At 38.7% G+C, this 24,780-nt stretch overlaps 1 protein-coding gene across 1 annotated transcript in view; it reads right to left on the reverse strand.

Annotated features, from left to right (window-relative positions):
* The window catches only part of ABCG1 (ATP binding cassette subfamily G member 1), a 121,325-nt gene extending 115,119 nt beyond the window's left edge, over window positions 1-6,206 (reverse strand). The window contains exon 1 of the mRNA XM_043994629.1: window positions 5,796-6,206. Coding sequence (XP_043850564.1) covers window positions 5,796-5,837 — 42 coding nt within the window. The 5' untranslated portion in view covers window positions 5,838-6,206. The remainder of the gene's footprint in view (window positions 1-5,795) is intronic.
* Window positions 6,207-24,780: the final 18,574 nt, after the last annotated feature.

Genomic DNA, 24,780 nt, shown 5'->3' on the forward strand with positions numbered 1-24,780 from the left:
CACCAAAATCAAAATTATGTCTACATAATAATGAAAAAAAATCTAGGGGGCAATAATAGGTAGGAATAGTAGTTCTATGCAAAACTACAAAATACATAAAAGGTCAGGGAATCTATCTAAAAACAGCACAATATCTATATAGTAGATACCATATAAAACATTCATTAAAGAAATACAGACAATAAACAGAAGTATATTCAGTGTTAATGGCTGGGCTGTACCAATATAATAGAAATTATGACGCTACCAAGGTCACCAATTTGAGTGCTAAAATAAAACTACCAAAGGGATACTTTACAGGCTTAGACAGAGTAATGATAATATTCAAATTCAGGATAATATTCCAGTTCAGGAAGGCAAACATTCTATTCTTCTTTGACTGATTTCATGTGTCTTCCACAGCTGTTGTTCTAAGCCTTCTCATCTCTTTTCAAGCCTCTCAGTGTGTTTCCTACCACATTCTCTCATCTGAGGACTTTGCCTCACACTTCAAATTTTTTTTAATGGGGCTATTCATTGATTTCCTCCTTCTTCTCTTTTCCTCATCTCACATCATTCAAATATTTTCCTCCTCTCCACTTCAGTCTCAGATTGAGTACAGGTCAACTCCTCTAGATTAATCTTTGATCTTATCTTCTTGAGTCTTTTCTAGCAAATTGTCCCATATATCATTGCTATTCTCTTATCTTCAGTTTCACCTTATCTATCTATCTATCTATCTATCTATCTATCTATCTATCTGATGCCTATAAAAACTCCCATGTTTCCTCCATCAACCCCCTCCCCCCCCAAAAATTGATCCTTCCATCTCTGCTAGCCATCATCCCATATCTCTCCTCTTTCTGGCTAAAATCTTTGAGAAAGCCATTTACATTATGCCACTATTTCCTCTGTTGTCATTCTTTTCTTAACCCTCTATGCAATCTATCTTCTGACTTCATCATTCTACTGCAACTGCCTTCCACCACATTACCAACAACCTTTAAATTACCAAGTCTAATGGCCTTTTCTCAATCCTCAGCCTTTGAAACTGTTTAGCACCTTTTCCTCCTGAATACTCTCTCTTCTTTGGAGTTTATGTGGCACTGCTCTATCCTGCTTCTCTTCCTATCCCTCCAGTATCTCTTCAGTCTCCTTTGATGTTTCTTTATCCATGTCATGCCCACTGTGGGTATCCCCCAGGGCTCTGGTCTAGACCCTCTTCTCCTTTTGTTCTATATGTTTGTCTCAGTTCTTCAAGTGTAAAATGAGCTGGAGAAAGAAATGGAAAAACATTCCAGTATTTTTGCCAAGAAAATCCCTAATAAGATCACAAAGAGTTGGATACAACTAAAAAGACTCAACAGCAACAAAAAATTTCACTTGGTAGTCTCATTATAGGTTCAATTATTATTTTATATCCAGGCCTAGCCTCTCACCTGAGCTACAGTCCTACATCACCAATCCCTTATTGGAAATTTGAACTGAATGCCCCGCATTTTCTGTAAACATCTCAAACTCAACATGTCCAAAACAGAACTCCTACCCCTTCCCTCTTCCCAACTTTCCTATTACTGTCAAGGGTACCACCAATCTCAAGGCAGTCAGATCATATCCTTATAGACATATGTGTGTGTGTGTGTGTGTGTGTGTGTGTGAATACAAATACACACACATACTTCTCTCAAATTATATAGCCACTACCCTAATTCAGCTGTTTCAGGTCCTCATCACTTCTTGCCTGGACTACTGGCATAGACTTCTTTTTTATTTTTTTTAGTGAGGCAATTGGGGTTAAGTGACTTGCCCAGGGTCACACAGCTAGTAAGTGTTAAGTGTCTGAGGCCGGATTTGAATTCAGGTACTCCTGACTCCAGGGCCAGTGCTCTATCCACTGCACCACCTAGCTGCCCCTGGCATAGACTTCTAATTGGTCTCCTTTTTCTAGTATTCAGTTAGATCAAGTCATCCTCCTGCTCAGTGAGCTCTAGTAATAACTCCTTATTCCCTCCAGAATCAAATATAAACTCCTCTTTTTGGCATTTAAAGCTCTTTGTAGCCTGGCCCCTTCTAACTTTTCTAGTCTTCTTATACTTTCCCTAGAAAGTCCCTTGAAATTGTTGTTTCTTCAACATGATACTACATAATAAATCAAAACAGATATGTGATCTGAACTTTAAAGACAATAGCATAAAGATGAGAAGAGTAGCAGATCACACACTTTTCACAACTAGGTGTAAGCAGCAATTTCTTAGCCGAATAAGGATAGAGGTGGCTACAAAGCTATAAAGTAGATAATTTTGATTACATAAAATTAGAAAACTTTCACATCAAGAATATTAATGCACCTAGGATAAAAAGAAAAACAGGTAATTGGTAGAAGCATCTTAATATCAAGTATCTCTGAAAAGGGCCTAGAATCCAAGATATATACATATATACACACATATATATGTATGGATATGGATATATGTGTGTATATATGTATATGTGTGTATTCATATATCTATTTCTATTCAAAAGCCATTCTCTATTAGAGATATGTATGAATAAACAGTTCTCAAAAGAATTAAAAACTATTAAAAAAAATATAAGATGCTCCCAAACACTAACAATAAGAGAAATGAGAATCAAAATAAGCCTAAGGCTTTATCTTACACCCACCAAACTGGAAAAGTTAGCAAAAGATAGGAATAGTTAATGTTAAAATATTAACATTAACATATTTCTGGCAGAGATATCAATTGATACAACCATTCTGGAAAGCTATCTGGAATATCCAAATAAAGTAATTAATAAAATGTCCATACTCATTTGCTCAGAAACTCTGCTGGAGGTCAATGAAAAAAAAGAAAGACCCCATATACATCAAAAATATTTATAGCATCACCTTTTTGTGTGGTGGAAAATAACTAGAAATAAAGTAGATGCCCATTGATTGAACAAAGGTTAAAAGATAGTATATAAATGTAATGGATATAATCCAAAAATGTAAAATCCATTAATTACACTTTTGGAAATTGCATGTTGTATAAGAAACAATGAATGAAATACATATAGAGAAGTATGGAACAGCTTATAAAAACTAAGGTGAAGTAAGCAGATGCAGGAAAGTAACATACCCAGTAACAAGGCAAATGTAAACAACAATAACAAAACTATTAAAACTTAATGTTGTGAGGGGCAGCTAGGTGGTGCAGTGAACAGAGCACCGGTCCTGGATTCAGGAGTACCTGAGTTCAAATCCGACCTCAGACACTTAACAATTACTAGCTGTGTGACCCTGGGCAAGTCACTTAACCTCAATTGCCTCACACAAAACAAAACAAAACAAAACTTAATGTTGTGAAATTTTAACAAACAAATGTCTCCAAAGAAGAGATATGAGAAAGCTTTTACTACTCCTTTGCTAAAGTGGGGTTCACGATTGTGGAAGCCTGTATATAACATCAGATTTTTTTCAATGTGTTGGCTGGTTTTGCTGAACTTTTTTTCTTCTTCTTTATGTATGTGTTTGTGTATGTGTGTAGATACACATCTACACATCACTATCATCATCATCATACCCTCTAATTCAATGTCTTTCATAACTAAATACCAACTCTGAAGGCTGTTAAGACCCCCCAAAACCTCTTGTTTTAAATGTTTTCAAAGTTAATTATGGGGAGCAGCTAAGTGGTGCAGTGGATAGAGCACTGGCCCGGCCCTGGAGTCAGGAGGACCTGAGTTAAAATTTGACCTCAGACACTTGACAACTTACTGGCTGTGTGACCCTGGGCAAGTCACTTAACTCCAATTGCTTCACCAAAAAGAAAAACGTTAATCATGCATAAACAATAAAATACTGTGTGGCTTGGTTTGACATTTTAACTTTGAGGGCTTTTGAATTTTTCATAACAACAAACAAACAAAAAATGCCCAGTCAGTCAATTATTTATTAAGCACCTACTATGTGCCAGGCACTGTGCTAAATGCTAGGCATACATATAGGAAAAACTAAAGGTAGTCCGCCTTCAAGGGGCTTATAAGAATGAGGGAAGACAACACACACAAAAAGGAAGCTGGAAAGGGGGGAGAAGGGGAAGAGAGGAAGGAGAAAGGTACCCAGAGTAGGGGCATAATGAAAAGGCTGAAGCTTGGTGGGACATGAAGAGATGGCTGACCTAGATACCCTGTTAGAGGTTTTGAGAGGAGTCTCCACTCCATCCTCCACTCAGAGGGGTCCCAGGAATAGAGACTACTGATAAGGTTTGAATGCCAAGGCTGAAGTGATTTTTGCAAGATGATGAGCTTCCTGGGGGCATGATGAATTACAAAAGAAAGCAGCTGATAGAAAATAAAAGATGCACCTGGTCATATCTCTTGAATGCTTTCAATTTCCTTACCAGTTTCTAACCAGATATCTCTGAACTCCATTTCATCAGCCTTACACCAAATCTATTCTATATTGAGCTAGCAACCTTAGGCGTTACTTCACAGTAAACCTGTTTAGAATCACAGGAGGTAATTGCGTAAAACAGAGCATGCTCAGAAAATAAGCCTTTTTTTTTCTAAATCCCCATGAGCTCAGAGCAAGAGGTAACTGTAGGTCAAATCCTGCAGAGTACAGCTGACTTCAAATTCAGGATGTTATAAATGAAAAAAAAAATGTAAAAGAGGAGAAAGAAAATGGGTGGGTGTTGTCACCATTGGCTAATAAACCTGTATCTAAGAAGCCTTTGTCAACATGTGGTGGGAGGGGGAAGAGAGAAGTAATTTTTTGAGATGGGGTAATTTCTATACATAGTCTACATGAGCTGAAATTGAAACCATGAGAAAATAAAATATTGATGTGTTAATTATAGAAAGACTTTATTATGGAAGTTTGTCCAGTATAATGCACACACAATCGCCCCCCCCCTTAGTATGTGTATATAAAAGAAATGGAGGCAAGGGAAGATGGCTGAGGGGGTGCTTTTTGATCATTGCAATTGGAAAACATTGAATACAACTCAGTTTCTTGTCCTTCTATAACCTAGCTCCTCATTAAAATGAAAGCCTTCCTATCCCCACCGAATTCTTTATCTGATATACTTTGTGACACACATAAAAAGCTTTCTTCTTTTTAAAATATAGGATGTCAGAAGTTTACCTGCAAAAAAAAAAAGGGGGTTCCTGGCAGGAATCAAGGTTTCCCCTGGCTTCCCTACCACTGCTTCCCAGTAGACATCACTGCTTTTAACCCCATTAGGTCTGGGGGAAAGATGATCTCTCAGTATAGCCATAGGAGAAGACAGGCTTCTATTTAGTTTTGGACCGATATTTCGCAGAGCAAAGAGACAATCTGGACGAAAGTCACTACCAATAGTCACTATTGCTAAAGCCCTGTTGGAAAAGTTTTCCATTGATAAACAGAAAAATTGGACCTATCAGCTTCCTCCAACTCCTCTCTCCTAAACAAGGTCCCACAAGCGTCTTTGCCGAGGTAGTGGTAGTTCAAAAAGATTTTGCTCCCCCCACCCCCCACCCCCCACCAAAAGATTGAAACACTGAATCATTGAAACAACCGTGCCTTCCTCCAAGATCTTCAGACAATGCTTCAGGCACCCAAAACGGGACATCAGAGGATGCCTGTGTCAGTGATGCACAATCCCTGACTTCATCATCCACCTCCCCACCTCAACTCCTCCTTCCCCTGCTCTCCAAAAGCGGTGGCTTGCACACTTGGTGGCAAGAAGGAGATGGAAGGAGTGGGTCAGGGTCTTTTTTTTCCCAAGGGAAAAAAAAATAAAAGGGAAAAGGCAATGACTCTATTTGCAGAGGATTTCTTCACTTACCAGAGCCGTGCCCACTGAGAAAGCTGCCATCAGATATGCCATGCCCCGGGGGCGGTGGCCAGGGGACAACAGCGCCAGGCTCCTGCTGCAGGCGGTGGTGCAGAAGGTGGAGGCAGCCTCAACAGAAGGAAAGAGGAGAGAGGAAGGAGGAGGAGGAGGGAGAAAGGGAGGAGGGAAGAGGGACGACAGAGGAGGGAAGAGGCACCTTTTCAGGCTAGGGCTTATTGTTTACCAGCGTTCCCTCTTCCCTGCCCCCAATGCACCGCTCAGTGCTTCACTGTCTCCAAACAGGCTCCAGTGATTGGACTAACCAAGAGAGGGGGCGGGATTTCTTGCAGGTAAACGTGCTCTTGTTTTCCTCCTTCCCATCTGTGCGATTCACTAGTCTGCCTTTCTGTTATTCCTCACGGAGATTTTTCCTTATCTTCCTGCCTCCCTCCCCCCTCTTTTCTGGGTTCGTCTGTGGATGGGAAAGCACAGAAAGGGGGGTGGGGGAGGGGGGAATGCACGAAGAGGACAAGGGATGCTAGTGCTGGGGACGCTGGTGCTTGATATAGCTGACCCTAATAGGGTACTTCTTGACAAATCTCCGCTTTTCAAAAACCTGCTTGCGATTTAACTGAAGGTAACGATTAAAGTTATCGTGATCAGTACAGGTTTAAGAAAGACATTGACGAGCTAAAGAGTGTTCACAGGAGGGTAGCCCCGATGGTGAGGAACTTTATTGCACATGTTATGTGAAGATGGCTTAAAGAACCCGAGTGTGTTTAGTTTGGAGAAGATAAGACTTGGAGAAAACACGATAGTTCCTTTCAAGCATTTGAAGGACTGTCATGTGAAAGAGAGATTAGGCGTGTTCATTTTGGCCCCAGAGGGTCAAACCAGAAAGCGAAGGTTGAAAGGAGGCCAATTTAAACTTTACTGATAGTATCAGTAAAAACCTAAAAATTACAGCTGTCCAAAAGGGAAATGGGCCGAAGGGTGATAGGAAACAAATAGAGGCAATTCGAAGAGCGTTTATAGTGGGGGCTTCTTTGGTCTTTGTGGTGCCTTCTAGCTCTCAAATTCTGCAAATATGACAGTCTCTGAAGTCTAAATGTGGGTGCTTTTAGACTGAATAATGGTTCCTCTTAATACTACGTTCATTTTGATAGTGATTGTGCAATAAGGAGTGCAAGTGCTTGCTATTAGTCAATCCCATATGAGGAAACTGAGGCTGAGTGATTAAGTGACTTCTCCCTTCTCACTAGGCTAGTCTGGACTTAAACTCATTTATTGACTCCAAGTTCAACTCTCTTTACGCTATAAAATATGTACTTAGATTGGGTATATATTCAGATTAGTGCATTTCTCCTTTTAGTTTGTAAACTCTTCAAAAAGTAAAACTTTGGCTGTGCTTTTAATTATTTTTATAATTATGAACTCAAACATCAGCAAACATTTAAATATACAAATAAGAAGAAAAGAGAATTATATATGAAACGGTGAACTAGTGTATCCATTTTGTTTATTAAGGCACATGTTAAATTTAACATAATAAAAACAAAACTACCCTGCCTATCTGTGTGCCCTTCTAAACTTCCTTCTTTTTTCTTCTGTGACTATTTTAAATGTTTCACTTTGTCGGTCTTTTCTTTGCCTTCTTTTCTTAAAAATTCACTATCATTATCCATTCACTTCCTCTCACAAATCTCCCCTATACTAACAGAATAAAAGCTTTCCTCTGGAGCAAATAAGTGTACTCAAGAAAAATAAAAACAACAACAAAAACTGCCTCATATTGGCCAAGTCCAAAAATTTATCTCATTTTCCATCTATAATCTGTCACTTTACTGATAAGAGATGAGAAAAAGGATTCATCCTCAGTTTTCTGAAGTCATGACTGGTCATAACACTAACTAGAGTTTGCTCCCTTCTCAGTATTAGATAATAGAAATTTCCCCAGGCTTCTCTGAATCTATTCTTTTCATATTTTCTATTATAATAATATTCCATTAGATTAATATGCTTTAAATGATGCATATAGTTCTCACTGATGAGCCCCTCCTTTCCTGTTTTTTGCTATGACAAAAAAAATGCTGCTCTAAAATTTTTGTACATATGAGTACTTTTTCTCTGTCTTTTACCTCTTTGGTGTATATGCCTCCTACTAACGTAGCTGCGCAAAAGGTGATACAGAGTCTAGAGATTTGGGGAAAATAGTTCTTAATAGTCTTACACATCTCCATCAGCAGTACATTACTTTGCCTGTCTTCCATATCTCTAACAATAACTGTCGTTTTGTTTTTTAGTCATTTTTGCCAATTTGATGGGTGTGAGGCAAAACTTCTGAGTCATTTGAATTTGTATTTTTATTATCATTTATGATTTTGAGCATTATTTCCACATGTTTGTTGATAGTTTTCTCATTTTTTATTTTGAAAGTTGCCTGTTCTGGGGCAGCTAGGTGGTACAGTGGATAAAGCACCAGCCCTGGATTCAGGAGGACCTGAGTTCAAATCCAGCCTCAAACAATTGACACTTACTAGCTGTGTGACCCTGTGCAAGTCACTTAACCCTCATTGCCCCACAAAAAAAGAAAGTTACTTGTTCATAAGCACTATAATACCATGTTCAATTTCTCTTGTAGATCTTGTAGATCTCTACAATGATCTAATCAACTTTAGCTGATCATTGCTTTGTAGTATTTTTTGAGATCTGGTAGTCTGGGTACACTTAATTTTGATTTTTTTTTCATTGTGTCCCTTGAATTATTGGCATTTTATTCTTCCAGATGAATTTTGCTATTATTTTGACTAGTTTGATATAATAAATCATATGTGTATATATGTATATACATATATACACACTTACACATACACATACACATATATAGTAATTTGAGTAGTTTCTCATATATTGCAGTAGAATCCAGATGAAAAATTTCATCCCACCAAGAGATAACTTTAACAAACTTTATTGATAATACAAAGTTAGAAAGAAAATAGCCGCTAGCAGCTATCATGCAGCTTCCTTGTTTACAGTGGGCAGCATACAGGAGAAATATCTGGTCAAAGGCCCAGAAACCCTCAGGGCTTATCCTTATATATCATTTGAGAAAAGGAGACTGTATGATACCAATGAATGATTTCTCTGTTATCTATAGGACCAGTAAAATAAAGATATTTCTAAATCAACTAATAAGGAAGGAGGAATGAGGGACAAGGAAGCAGGAAAGTTAACCCCAATAGTACTATTTCACTAAGAGACTGAAAAGGGAATCTGGGGCCCTACCAATGAAGCCATTTTTCATAGATCAAAATATAATTTATTTATATTACAAGGTCCAAACATGAACAATTAATGTTTCTCCAATTACTTTAGATCTACCTTTACTCTCAAAACTGATTTGTTTGGTGTTGTGGAAACCCTTACTGCTTTCAATACACAATTAGTAATCTACTGTTTTGTATACTTGTTTGTAGTTTTCATTTGACAAACAAGCAATGTAATTAAAGCTATTAGAATAAAATCTCTGAACTAAAAAAAATAAGTTTACCTTTACTTTTTAAAAGAATCTATTAATTTTTAAAACAAAAGAATCTGTTATAGATGTGATCATATAATTCCTGAGTGTGTTTGATAGGTAGTCTCCCAGATATTTTATATTCTGTAATTACTTTGAGTAAAAAATTTCTTTTTTAGTTTCTTCCTACTGAATTTTATTGTTCATATACTAAAGGGTTCTTGAATTTTTTGGTGGGTGTATTTTATATCCTGATCCTTTTGGAAGGTATGAATTTTTCCAATTAATTTTAGTTGAATTTCTAGAATTCTTTCAGTGAAAGATGATATCATCTGCAAAAGTGATAACTTTGTTTTTTCTTTGTGCTTATTCCCTCAATTGCTTTATCTTATTGCTATTGCTACCATTTCTAGATACCTCAAAAATTAGTGATAATGGACAACCTTACTTTGACCTTATTGGAAAGACCTTTAGAGATTTTCCATTACAAATAATGTTATCTCTTGGTTTTAAATAGAATTCTTCTTCTTTTGGACTCTTATAGCACTTTTTAACTATCTTAATCACTTTGTAATTAGTATTATATTGATTTATGAATAGTGAGTTTCTTGAGAATAGGGATAAACAATCATCCATTCACATATTTTGTCAAGTACAAAGTTGGCTACTGCCTATCAGAGTGGAGTAACAGTACTATTTAACTATAAATTCATTGTATTTTGCCAGTCAAGGAAGATGCAGATGCTACACATCAGCAAAAATATGGTGATTTCCAAGAGACAAAGATAATACTGAGGGAATGAGACCTTATCACCTATCCTTTGATAACTGGCAAAACCTCTACATTTTAAAGAGTGATATGAGACATGAATCAAGAGTTTAATCCTCAAAGACTAAAGTTTTATTCCATGGAAGGGTACTTTATTGTTAAGAGAATGGCAATAAGGTTGTACAATTAATGGAATAATATACTGATGTATAACTAACCCCATATGTGATACTAATAAGCATCCAGTATCTCCCAAGGAATTTTGTTGTATACACATGAAGGTATCACATGATGGCTTTAGATTTTTGGGACAAGAGAAGACCCTTAAATAGATTTTTCTGATTCAGAACGGTAGATGATATCTATAAGAAATGTGGAATTTGTGCCTCATATGTTCAAAGGAAAGTACTACCAACTCAAGCTAAGTAAAAGTGAAACTACCAGCAATCCTTTGGAACTTCTGTGTAGTGGCTTTTTAAAAAATCTAAAGGAATTTAGTAAGAACATATTCCATATCCTAAGACCATTTTCCTCAATATTCACATTCTTATGCAAATAGGGATTGGAAAAGATTCAATAGTTGTTAATGTGTTGTGGCAGACATCCCTGCCAGCATTTATCCTGACCATAGTAAGAGTGGGTTCAAAACCGCAGCATGTAATTTAGTTCTGGGATCTTAACTAGGTGAGAACATTTCTCCATGAAAAAAGACCTTAAAGTAAGTGTGAGGGGGCAGCTAGGTGGCTCAGTGGATAGAGCACTGGCCCTGGAGTCAGGAGGACCTGAGTTCAAATCTGGCCTCAGACACCTAACACTCACTAGCTGTGTGACCCTGGGCAAGTCACTTAACCCCAATTGCCTCACCAAAAAAAAAAAAAAAAGTAAGTGTGAAATGTCTTTGATGCTAGATAAAACTTCTGTTCCAATTGACTGATGAATTTTGTCATACCCATGAGTTTCTGTATAAAAACACCAGGCAGTTCCAAAAAGTAGTAGGGTTATTCAATTATTTGAGAGGTTGGAGTAAGTATTCCTTTCCAGTAAAACTGAGAAGGAACTATCTGGAGATTGGGAGGAGAGAGAGGTGATAAGAAAAGGCCTTGGTTTTGGTCTTGGCTTTAGCCTTGCCTGGATTTTCTGCCATTCCCCTCCCCTAACTCTGGCCTGTAATGATTGGAATGACGCCACCTACTGGAGACTTGCTGTGGGAAAGCTCCACCATGAGGAAAATGCCTCAGAAGCATTGTGGCTTTTCCTTGGCGTCAGGAAATGACGTTTGCTCATGGGTGCTGTCTATCAAGGCTACCAGCCAATCAACTTGAGGAGCCTCCTATGGTCTGGGAGGAGACAGGAAGGAGGAAAGGGAGCCTGCGCAGAGAGCGCTGGGGCTTTTTGGCTTCCTGACTTGATGGTGGTGGCGGCAGAGGACTTCACAGGAAATTTGAGGAAAGATAGGAATGCCAGGCTGTTAGAATTCTGTTCTCAATCTTTTTCTTTCTATTTTCCAATAAACCCTTAAAAACCTAAACTCGTTTTATCAGAGATTTTTAGTCAGTTTCCCCCAAACTGGGGGAACAGATTAGAATCCACATTTAGAATCTTAAATTACACAGGCCCAAGGAAGGCCTTGAGTTTTAAAATGTCTGGAGGATGTTACATTTCCCATCTTCCCATTAGTTTTCTAGAGATATCCCCAAAATAGCTAACTGCAGTACCTGTATTGGGAAACAAGGACAGAAATCCAAAAAGAAGCTTACCATGCCTAAGATGAACTTCATGAGTAGCCCACCAAGGAGAAAAAAAGGATGTTCAACAACCAGCCAATCAATAAACATTTAAGTACCTGTGTGTTAGTAATGTGCTCAGCACTGGGGAAACAAAGACTGTTAAAAACAAAATAAAATAAAAATAGTCCTTGTTTTCAATGAGCTCACAGTCTAATAGGAGAGACAACCTGCAAACCAACCATGGACAAACAAGCTATATACATGAAAAATTGGAAATCACGGTGTAAATTATCCCTTTAGCACATATACTCTCTAAGCTTGAGCCTATTTCCTCTGGGATATGTATGTACTTGAGGGGAAGTATGTCACAGACTTTTGGGGAGATTATCTGTACCAACTGCTATAATCTTAGTAAATTTCCCTTTCTAAAAGATTCTTAAGGTTGACTGGCTAAATTATTCCCAACTGATAATCTTGGAGGGGAAGCACACCAGTAGGGCTCAAGCCAATTTATTTATAAAATTACCTTGACTCCACAGAGCCATTCCAGAATTATGAGGAAGAAGAGGTGTATCCTTTCTCAGAGACTCCTCTGTGAGAGAAGGAATTAGGATAAAAATCTTCAGAGCTTATTTGGAACATACAAAGGTGGAGATTTGGAGAGCATGTTTTTCCTTCATTTTCAAAGAGGACAAATGACTACATGGAACGATATCTTGACTTGTACATAAATTGGACTTAAGATAGAATAGCACAAATTCAATAGCCTCACTCACTCTTGCAGGTTCATCAAAGTCCAGATGCAAGACAAAAGTCAAGATGACTGGTTATGTCCCAGGATGCAGTGGATGATATTGGAATATTCAATGTCTGACCAAGCTCTAAGTGTTCCATAGTGCCTACTGCAGCCCACCTTCATGGTTGTTGGAACAAATTGTTCTCATCCACTCATTGTATCAGGGGAAGTCTTCACATGCAGACATCCTTCTAACTCACTGCTGGGTTTGAGACCTATCACTTACCTTTAACCTATTGTCAGAGCACGTGTTTCGTGCTCTGTTTCGGGCGACTGCTGAGTAACTACAGACTGACTGGGTTGGTGAGTTTAAGCCTAAATTCCATAAGCTGATCTTAGAGTTAAGACTGTCCATCTGTATTTCTACTTCCTTATTTCCCTAATTGGTTTCACCTTTGTGGTCTAATTAATTCCCAAGCAATAAAACCTGATCCTTTATGAACTAAAGCTCAGAGGCCTGGGAGGTATATATAAAAGGGAAAGTTCAAAGGGGGAGATTAATGCTCCGTATATCCAATTTTGGCCCTCACACTATAGTCTTCTTATGTAAAAAGCAATTCAGAGTGCATGCGCACACACATATACAAGTTCCAGAATACCATTGATGGTTCATCAACTGGGCAGCCATGAAATCCCTGGGACTCTGCTCTCTCCAGCTATTTCTCAATTTGGGAGACCACCTTTAACTGGACTAGACATTCCTGGGCCTCTCAGCACCATTATAATGGTCAGCTTCCTGTATGGGTTATACAGAGGGAACTAGCACCTCTGATGTTAGGGCTTGCTGAGTCCTTTTCAGGGCTGCTCATCTACCTTTGGTGTCAACCAGTCACACAACTCTCACCTGTGCCTCCAAGAAGCTGCAGTGTGTGCTATGGCCATACTCCAGTAAAACTGTCTCAGCAGATGAGCTGAACTAGGTTGAGGTAACTGACAGGCCTCAAAATCTTTAGTGAGAGTTAAGGGAGAGCATACTACCCAAAGAAGTATTAGCCTTCAAAGGAATCAATAAAGGTATAAACATACCTCTCTCTTGTCAGAAAGACACAAAGGCTAAGCATTTTGACTTCATACTACTGAACATTCTCAGAACTCTTAGGCCAGAAATCTCACTGATGTGAAATTGTGGCTTTCTGCATGTATAAAATGATACTAGGAATAATGCTCTAGGCTCTATCCCATAACTCCTAACATTTTTTTTTTGCGGGGCAATGGGGGTTAAGTGACTTGCCCAGGGTCACACTGCTAGTAAGTGTCAAGTGTCTGAGGTCGGATTTGAACTCAGGTCCTCCTGAATCCAGGGCCAGCGCTTTAACCACTGCACCATCTAGCTGCCCCCTATCCCATAACTCCTAATGTTTGGATAAGACTGATGTTTACCAGTTGACATGTTTTGTAGACTCAGAAGATGGAGAAGATGCAGAGATTTTCAACCACTATGTGTCTTGTTTATTCAGTTGTTTTAGTCGCATCCAACTCTTTGTGACTTCCTTTGGGGTTTTCTTGGCAAAGATACTGGAGTAGTTTCCCATTTCCTTCTCCAGCTCATTTTATAGATGAGGAAACTGAGGCAAACAGGGTTAAGTGGTTTGCCCAGCATCACACAACTAGTAAATGTCTGAGTCCAGATTTCATTTCAGGAAGATGAAAGTCTCTGACTCCAGACCCAGAACTCTATCCACTGTGCTCCCTAGCTGGCCCCTGTGTCTCTTGCTAGCAGAAGAACTAATAAAGGTTCGTCGCCTGGCTATAGTCTCAGTTCAGAAGATCTCTGCTTGAGACAAATGATGGTATTATCCTGTCATAAGATGATGCAGGACTAGCCAGTCTAGGCCTGGCTATGTAGATCTGAAAATCATCTCAGCAGAAATGATAATGGAACCTATGGGAATTAATGAGGTCACCAAGTGAGAGAGTTTAGAGAGAAGAAGCCCCAGGGCAAAGGCTTTAAGAACATCTACACTTAGTGTGCATGAAATGAACTTAGATTCATTAAAGGAGAATGAGGAGGATTCAAACAGATAAAAGGCAAACAGGAGATGCAATGTTATGGAATCTTGGAAAGGAAAGACCATCCAGGAGAAGTAGATGCTTAAAAATGTCAAAGGTTGCAAAGAGGTTATGAAGTTTTCAAATTTCATTAGATTTGACAATTTAGAGATCAATGGTAACTTTGGAGACAGTAGTTTCATTTGTTTGTTTGTTTTTTGGTGAGGCAATTGGGGTTGTGACTTGCCCAGGGTCACACAGCTAGTAAGTGTTAAGTGTCTGAGGCCGGATTTGAACTCAGGTCCTCCTGACTCCAGGGTCGGTGCTCTATCCGCTGTACCACCTAGCTGCCCCGGTTGTTTCATTTGAATGATAAAATTAAAACCCAAATTGAAGAGAATGTGGAAAAGAGTGAGAGAATAGAAAGTTAAGGCATTTAGAATCAGAGGTATATTAGAGCCAACTGAATTAAGATTAGATAACAAATTTGTAGCAGATAGGATGATTTTACAATTTTTTCCTAGCTCTTTTTAGTGGCAGGTGAATCAGAGACAAATGGTAGAAATGAGACAGGATTGCAGATTGACAATGTGTGATTGGAGATGAGAGAAAGGAGGAAAAGATTTTGCAGAAAATTATAGCATAGCTATTTCATCAAGGAGTGATAGTGAAGGGAAGAGAGTCTGGCCTGGGCAGCTAGGGTGATGGCTTGGAAATGAACTAAGGATTAGAGGGAATAGAAGTCACAGTAAAGACAAAGAATAAGGCTGAGGTCAGAAAACAAAGGAAAAGATGGAATGATTAGATATTATAATCAGATAAAGGAATTTTAGAGTTCATAAACATGGAAGTAGAATACTTTGGGGAGATGGCAAATAGTAATGACATGACCATCTCTTTGTGTAGCTGAAGTATTGATCAGGGTGCATGGATGTTCAGGGAAGACTAGTAGCTCTGCTGAGCCCTTTTCAGGGCTGCTTTCTACCTTTGGTGGTGTCCAACCAGTCACCTAACTCTCACCTGTGGCTCCAAGAAGCTGTAGCACGTGAAACAGCCACACCCTGGTAAGACATTTCAGCAGATAGGCTAAAACAGGTTGAGAATAACTGAGGAGTCTCAAACCCATCAATGTGTTAGGGAGATTTTTACCCCAAGCATGTGAAGATTTTCCCTAGCAGAATGGGAAGATGACAATAGTTTGTTCCAAAGGCAATGAAGGTTGTTGAAGCAGGTGCTGTGGAGTGCTTAGAGCTTGGTTATACATTATCCACTGCATCCAAAGAGCCTGCCAGTCATCTTGACTTTTACCACTGAACTTCAATTATCTTGGAAGAATGAGTGAAGTCAGTGACTTCACACATTTAAATCCAATTTATAGATAAGTCAAAAGACAACACCCATACCATTTTACTTACCTCAAAATCCTATGGTGACAAAAAAAAAATGTTTAGCTTGGAGAGGATAAATCTATGATCAGTACAGCACTTTGTACCACACATTGCCTCTATCACTTACATCCTGTCTGTTTCTTCTTACAATGACATAGTCTATTAAATGAAAATGTTTGCTATAAAAAAAAAATCCTATGGTGACAAGCAAGTGACAAAGCATCAGGTGTAGATACACTAGGAGTTATAGATACAACTAAGCACACAAACATCTTCTCACTGGACTGAAGCAGCACTGGACTTTGGCAGCCCTCTGGACATCTGAGCATTCTTTTTTAAGGACCACACTGCTAATCTCCTGGTGTGAAGAAGGAGGTAGAAAAGGTGCCCTGAAAACTGTCTTCTTCACCTAACCTAACCCTGGCCTGCTTACCATGGCAGATGGTCTCCACCCTGCAGCTGAAACACAAAATGATATACAAAAACTCACCATTCATTCATTGAATGTGCACACCCTAATGGACATCAAGAAATCTAGTGGACTTGAAAGATGACTAGCTCTTGTTTAAAAAGAATGCAGCTGGTGTCACATCCAAATAGCAGCCCTGAGTGAAACAACACTAGCAAATGAAGGCCAATTTACCCAAGTCAGATACACATTTTTCTGGAGTGGCCACAGTGGTGGGAAGTGCCATAATGCTGGTGTAGATTTTTCAATAAAAACTAATCTAGGGGCGGCTAGGTGGCGCAGTGGATAAAGCACTGGCCTTGGATTCAGGAGTACCTGAGTTCAAATCCGGCCTCAGACACTTGACACTAGCTGTGTGACCCTGGGCAAGTCACTTAACCCCCATTGCCCCGCAAAAAACAAACAAACAAACAAACAAACAAACAAACTAATCTAGTCTTCAGGCTTGTATGACTTGTAAAAGGAGTCAATGACAGGCTCATGACAATGCAATTGCAGGAAAGTGCTGTGCCACCATCATCAGTACACATGCTTCCATCATGACAAACCCTAATGAAGTCAAAGAAAAATTTGATGAAGACCTGGAGACCCTCATCATCAATGTGCCAAAAGAGGACAAGCTTGTAATTCTGAGTGATTTTAATGCCAATGTAGGCACAAACTAGTAGGCAGAAAGTGCTTGGGGGGATGGAAAAAGAAACAGTCACAGCAATGTCCACTTACTACTGAAGACCTTATGTGTCTCATAACCTCATCACCAATACTATCTTCCATTTACATAAATGTAATAAAAATTTCTGTATGCACCCTCACAGCAAACATTGGCATTTAATAGACTATGTCATTGTAAGGAGAAGAGACAGACAGGATATGAATGTGATGAAGGAAATGTGTGGTGCAGAGTGCTGGACCAATCAAAGTTGTACCCTCTCCAAGCTAAACATTCAACAAAAATGAGGCAACCCCAAGGCAAAACAACTATCAAAAGACAATGTCAACAGATTAGAGTGCTTCTCTGACCAGAAACAGTTTGTTTCTAACTTGGAGGGAAAGCTGAGCCAACACATGGTTGGCAACAGTGGAGCAGAAAAGGAGTGAGCATTTTTCAGAAATTTCTGGATCAGAATACTCATAAACATGAAAATCAGTTTAATGAAAATAATAGAGAAATTCAGAAGCTGCTAAGTGAAGAAATGAGAACTCCATCAATTTACCAGTAGGATAGTTCATCCATCTCTAAGAAAGCAGCACTTAATGCCACAAAAAATAAAGTACAAGTGAAGTTTAGAGAGAAGTAGGATCTTTGGCTCAATAAGAAGGCAGATGAAATTGTTTGATGCTGATAGTAACAATCCAAAGCACTTTTATGATACTCTGAAGGCTATCTGTGGGCCAAAGACTTGTGGTGTATCTCAACTACTCAGTTCTGATGGAGCCACATCGATTAGTGATAAGGACATGATCCTGGAGAGATGGGGTGAATGCTTCCACAGTGTTCTCAACAGACCATCATCCATCAATGTCAAAACCATTGATCATATACCTCAGACTGAGGTTAATTCCTCTCTAGCTGAACTTCCAACTAAAGAAGAGGTTTTTAATGCTCCTCTCATGTGACAAAGCACCTAGTGTTGATTATATTCCAGTTGTGATTTACAAAGCAGGAGGTCCATTGATCATATAAAAGCTGACTGAAATTTTCTGGATTATAGGACAAGAGGAGGTTAACCCCCGGGAATTCAAGGACAGTTCCATTGTCCATCTCTATAAAGGAAAAGGAAACAGATTGTCTTGTAATAATAACAGAGGGGTCATTTCTCTTAGTAATTGCTGGCAAGATTCTTGACAGAACCCTTCTTAATAGGCAGATCCTTCACCTGGGAGATGGTCATTTATATGAGAGACCCTGTGGCTTCAGAAAGGGCCAACAAATAGCTGATATGGTGTTTGCTGCCCAACAACTCCTGGAGAAATGCCAGAAGAGCAGAGTTTTGAAGGACCTCTAGCAAGGTCTAGCAAGATTTGTCTATTTGACCAAGGCCTTTGATACTGTCTGTCATGAGGGCTTGTGAAAGCTCATGGCAAAATTTGGTTGCTGGGAGAAATTCATTAGTATTTAAATTAATTAATTAAATTAAAAATAATTATTTAAATTAATTAGTATTTAAATATGCCAGTTCCGTGGCGCCATGCTTGCACAGATTCTGAATAATAGATGCTGTTCTCATGCTTTCCCAGTCACCAATGAGGTGAAGCAGGGCTGTGCTTGCTCCCATGCTTTTTAGCACGATATTTTTAACAGTGTTGTAAGATGCCTTTAAAGAAGATGAAAATGGCTTAAGGTCAGTTACCACACCAATGATAAATTATTACCTTGAAAAGGCTACAAGCCAAGACTAAAGTGAAGGAAGAGTTGGTACACAACTTTTTTTTACAGATGATTGTGCACTCAATGCAGCCTGCGAGGCTGATATACAACAGAGTATGGATCGATTCTCCATGGCTTGTGCTAATTTTGACTTGACAATTAACACCAAGAAAACAGAGGTTCTCCACCAGCCAGCACCACACCATCCATATGTAGAATGATCACTTACAGCAAATAGAGAAATTTGAATGCTGTGGATACTTACCTTGGCAGTATAATTTCCAGGGATGGACAAAGATGACGATGTTGGTACACATATTGTTTAGGAGGGAAGTGTAGAAGATAAGAGGTATCAGGCTGCCTGCCAAACTGAAGGTCTACAGAGTTATTGTGCTGATGTCATTGTATGCCAGCTGTGATAAAATAATGGAATTTGGCAGATGCCCAGGGGTCCCACCTGATTAATTTAGTATTGTTTGAGAAACCGACTAAGTACCTACTTGGGATGATTAGATATAGGCCACACCTGGCCTGCCCTGAGTGAAGTATACTACTGACAGTCACTAGGGGGACCCTTCTCGGCCAAGCGACTTGAAGGACCTCCCTTTTGGGGGAGGGAGAGAAAAAGTAGAAAAGAGAACGCTGAGGCTGGGAGCTCACCTTTTCCTGTTGGTGAGCTTCTGAGAGCGGACTGGAGAGGGGCTGCACAGCTGAGTCCCATAGAAACTACAGACCCCAGGTGGTGAGTTAATAAAAAACGAGGCCAGCTCTTCGAGTTAGCTGAGATGGAAGCAAGTTTGGGGATTGAGTCAGTCTTTGCTAGAGCCAGGGAGCTTATCCATTTTTCTCTTCCCCTATTCCCTTGTCCCTGACTTTATTTATTTCACCTTTGTTATATATTTTATTCCCATTAATAAAACCTGATTAGTTTTGTGTAAAAGAGGCCGTTAATTTCCTTTCTTATTGGCCTGGGAGAAATAACTAAAAAAGAAGGGAGGAAACTTTGGACCTAGAGGTCCCTCATTATTTTCTGAACCCCAATATTATGGCAAGCCACCCAATTAACTCTCCCTATATTAAATTTGGCCCCTACACTGTGAAACCTAGATAGTATGCCAGTACCATTACAGGAAACAGAATTACTTCCATTTGAATTGTTTTAGGAAGATTATGGAGATCACCTGGCAAGATAAGGTACCAGACACTGCGAAGCATTCAAACTCTACTGCAGAGAGTGCAACTCTGATGAGCTAGCCATGTTATTTGAATGTTAAATGTTTGCTTACTTAAGAGACTATTTTACAAAGAACTCACACAAGGCGAGTGCTCACATGGAGGTCAGAAGAAGTGATACAAGGACACTCTCAAGGTCTTTCTGAAAACTTTGAAATAAAATGTGAGACATGGGAGATACTGGCATAGGACCACTCAGCATGGCATGCCTGCATCAAAGAAGGTGCTGTGTTCTATAGCAAGACAGAATTGCATTAGCTCAAAAGAAATGTGAGATGTGCAAATTTAGAGCCAGTTCTACTTTTTGTCCCCTTCATGTGGTAGAGCCTCCTGGCTCATACTGGTCTGATTAGACACAGTCAGACACACTGCACCTTGACCCTGACAGAGTGATGTCATGGTCTTCTTAAAAAAATTAAGGACAACAACAAATCACCCAACAGAACCATATTATCTTGTCACTTTCATTTTTTGTGTCAATCTGATGACTATATTGGAGAATAGCTCTTATTCTTTTAACTTTGAGCCAGTTCCTCATATACTTTGGAATTGAGACTTTTGTCAGAGAAACATGTTGCAAAGATTTTCTCCCAGTTACCTACTACCTGTATAATATGCTCCTCATTTTTTTTATTTTACCCTTTATATCTAAGTCATGTATCCATTTGGACTTCATCTTAGTATATGGTTTAAGTTGTTGGCTTATATTTAGTTTCTACACTGCTTTCTAGTTTTCCTAAAAGTTTTTGTGAGATAGCTCCAGTAGCTGGGGTTTGGGACTTTTTTAAACACTGTATTCATTTGCTTATCTATGTTATATACCCAATCGCTTCCACTAGTCTACTTTTCTATTTCTTAAGTGGCACTAAATCATTTTGACAATAATCATTTGCTTTTAGGTCTCCTTCCTTCCCAATATTTTTTTCACTTTTCTCTTGAGAACCTTTGCCTTTTGATCTTCCAGCTTAATTTTGTCATTATTTTTTCTAGCTTTATAATCATTTGGTACTTTGAATTGCATGGTACTTTTTAAAATGTTTAGATCATAGTTTAATTTTTATTATATTGGCTTCACCTATCCATAAGCAAAAAATATTTCACCAGTTTTTTAGACCTTCATTTCTGCAGTTGTTGTTCTAAAGTTGTACTCTTTCAGCTTCTGTGTGTATCTTATTTGGTAAATTCCTAAGTGTTTGATAATTATTTTAAATAGGATTTTAATTTTAGTTCTTCCTGCTTCATTTAAATCTGACAGAACTTAGCTAAAGACCAACATCTCACACCATATACCAGGATGTTGTTGTTGTTGTTTGTCTTTAATTCTTGAAGAGCACCAAATAAAAATGTTTATTATTTTTTTTTAAAAAAGGATATATGGGGGCAGCTAGATGGCGCAGTGGATAGAGCACCAGCCCTGGAGTCAGGAGTACCTGAGTTCAAATCTGGCCTCAGACACTTAACACTTACTAGCTGTGTGACCCTGGGCAAGTCACTTAACCCCAATTGCCTCACTTAAAAAAAAAAAAGATATATGATTTAGACATAAAGGGTGACATCATAAAGAAATAAGAGGAACAGGGAAGAAACTACCTGTAAGATGCATTTATAGGGAAAGAGTTCATAACCAAACAAGAGAGAGAGAAGGTAAAAACAGATAATTTTGATTACATAAATTTAAAAAGTTTTTATATGAACAAAACTAATGCAGCTAAAATTAGAAGAAAAGCAGGAAACTAGAGGAAGGAGAGGAAAGACTAAAAGTTTCTCTTATAAAGATCTCATTTCAGGTTCAGCTAGGTGGCACAGTGGATAAAGCACCAGCCCTGGATTCAGGAGGATGTGAGTTCAAATCTGCCCTCAGACACTTGATGCTTACTAGTTATTAGCTGTGTGACCCTGGACAAGTCACTTAACCCTCATTGCCCTGCAATAAATAAATAAATAAATAAATTTTTAAAAGCTCTCATTCCTAAGAAATATGGGAAACAGTCAAATTTATAAGAAAAAGAGCCATTTCTTAATTGATAAGTTGTCAAAAATATGAAACCTATTAAAGATACATTAGAAAATGATCTATTTACTTCCAGGTCATATGAACAACAAGATGGTGGACTAAACATTTTCTCTCATCCCCATGACCTTTCAGACCTCTCTTAAAACAAATTATGTGCTAAAGATAAAGCAACTTTAGTTCTCTTTATAATCTAGAACAGGGCTTCTTAAACTTTTTCCACTCATGACCCCTTCTCACCCAAGAAATTTTTATGCAACCCCATGTATATTGGTATATAAAATAGGCATATTTAACCTTTTACTATTGCCAAAATTTTCACAAGCGATGACTCCATATAGACTCATGATCCATAGTTTAAGAAGCTGGGATCTAGAATACTCAGAATCTAAAAGGTTAAAAAAAATGAACTGATGCACACTGACCCTGAACTCACTCAATACCCCTGCCCTACCTACCATGCTACTTGCACTAAGGCTGCACTAGCAAACCCAAAGACGTGAGACAGACTTAAAACAAACCCCACCCCCAAACTTCAGTCACCCCGCCCTCTAAGAAAGTGCCGGAGACCCCAACTCAAGGGTATGGAAATTTGCCCAGGTTTTGACAGAGTCAGGTAGCTATAACCCCTTAAGAGCAAAATCCTTCTGGGACCAAAATCCTGGAGCACCAGAGCTGAAAAGCTCAGACCTGCTTGTGCAGCCCCAAACAATTAAGGGCCAGAGGGAGAAGGACACCAGGACAGGACTCTGTGCAGGTGGGGTTGGGGTAAGTTATGTAGCATTCTATCAAGTCTGAGAGAAAGAACACAGCATCCAGATGGGGCTAGTTTCAACCATCCAAAGTCATTTAGGACAGAGACCCAAGCAGGTGAACCATAAAGTGTCCAGTGTGGGAGGAGGCTGAGATGCTTTGAAATGTAGCCCCCAAGAAAAACAGAAGTAGAGGGGAGGAAAGGAGAAAGTGATCAGTGGGAAAATAAGGGTGGCAAAAACCCTGATTTCAAGAGGGAAACTCAAAGACTTTGAATATAAACAGATAAATCAGGAGGAAAAAATAGTAACTACAGAAGGAAATATGACCTCCAGATCTAATAAAAGAGTTCAGGCATCTATGAATAGATACTGTAAAACAAAGGAAAATGATCCAACACTTGATGAGACAAAGGACCCAATGGAATTTGAGGGAAACAGGAAGCTACAACATGCTGTTCCTAAGTATTTCAAATAATAAATGAGAATTGTGAGAGAAGAATTTATGACTTGCATAACAAAAATAATGGACAGAATACAAAAACTGAACTTGCAATGACTGGTATCACTAAAGAAACAAAAGAGATAACAATAGGGAATGAAAATATACAGAAGTGGATAATCTTAGGAGAGAAGCAAAAGCAATAACATTAAAAGAAAATATGCTTATTATTTAAGCAAAACATACATATTAAGATTTGGTTTTGGTGAGGCAATTGGGGTTAAGTGACTTGCCCAGGGTCACACAGCTAGTGTCAAGTGCCTGAGGCCAGATTTGAACTCAGGTCCTCCTAAATCCAGGGCTGGTGCTCTATCCACTGCACCACCTGGCTGCCCCCCAAAACATACATATTAATCTCAAACAATTCTGCCTTCACTCCTTGAACACCCAAATCAGAGAAATGCAAGTGAATAAAGGCAACAGTCTCACTAGTCTCTGCTATCACTGTGTGACTGTTGCCTTTATTCACTTGCATTTCTCTGATTTGGGTGTTCAAGGAGCAAATAAATTACTTCATTCCTTCCTATATTTTTAATGGGAGAAGAATAGTTTTGTGTTATTTGAATGTCCTCTACTTTGTATTTGAAGTTTTTTCTGACTGCTGAAGAACTTGTTTCTGAATTAAATTGTTAAATTTAACCACTGTGTGTCTTGGAGCTCATAACCCTGGATTTTTTTTTTCTAGAGGTTATCTGCAAATTCTTTCAAGTGGAATTTCATTTCTATGCTCAGAAGTTATGAGAAATTCTCTTCTATTATTTCCTTCATGTTGTTAAGGGTTTTTTTTTTTCCTGCTGTGTTCTTCTAGGAGACTGAAACTGTAGTGGTGGTTTTATCCCAAAGTAGCCAATTTAAATTCACTTCTCCTAGTAGGAAGGACACTTAGGTGCTAGTCAGGTCTAGTCAAGTTGTGTCAATTAGACAGATGAAGTCTTAGAATTGTAAGATTATTGGGAAACAAAAATTTGTAGCAGGTCATTCTATAATCCCTACCATAGCATTTACCCAACTACTTTTATCCAGTTTTAGATCCTATAATAAGATAGCATTATAGTTCCATTCTCAGATCACCAGTTATGGGAACCATGGCTCAATCCTATTATCTTACAGAATGCACTGGCATTATAAAGATCAAGATAATTGCCAAAGGTAAACATTTGTACATAAAGCATTATAGGGGGCAGATAGGTGGCTCAGTGGATAGAGCACCAGCCCTGGAGTCAGGAGGACCCGAGTTCAAATCCGGCCTCAGACACTTGACACTTACTAGCTGTGTGACCCTGGGCAAGTCACTTAACACCAATTGCCTCGCAAAAAAAAAAAAAAATTATAGACATTTCATATACCAATATGCACATTTAACAGATACCTTCTTAAATAGTCCATTTCTGGCCAATAAAAAAAGAAGTGACAGAAAAAAAGATACCTAACAGGAAATTTTATCTTGCTGTTCCATACAATACATTTCACACTCCC

The sequence above is a fragment of the Dromiciops gliroides genome, chromosome 3 (assembly GCF_019393635.1).
Source record: "Dromiciops gliroides isolate mDroGli1 chromosome 3, mDroGli1.pri, whole genome shotgun sequence".
Taxonomy (NCBI): domain Eukaryota; kingdom Metazoa; phylum Chordata; class Mammalia; order Microbiotheria; family Microbiotheriidae; genus Dromiciops; species Dromiciops gliroides.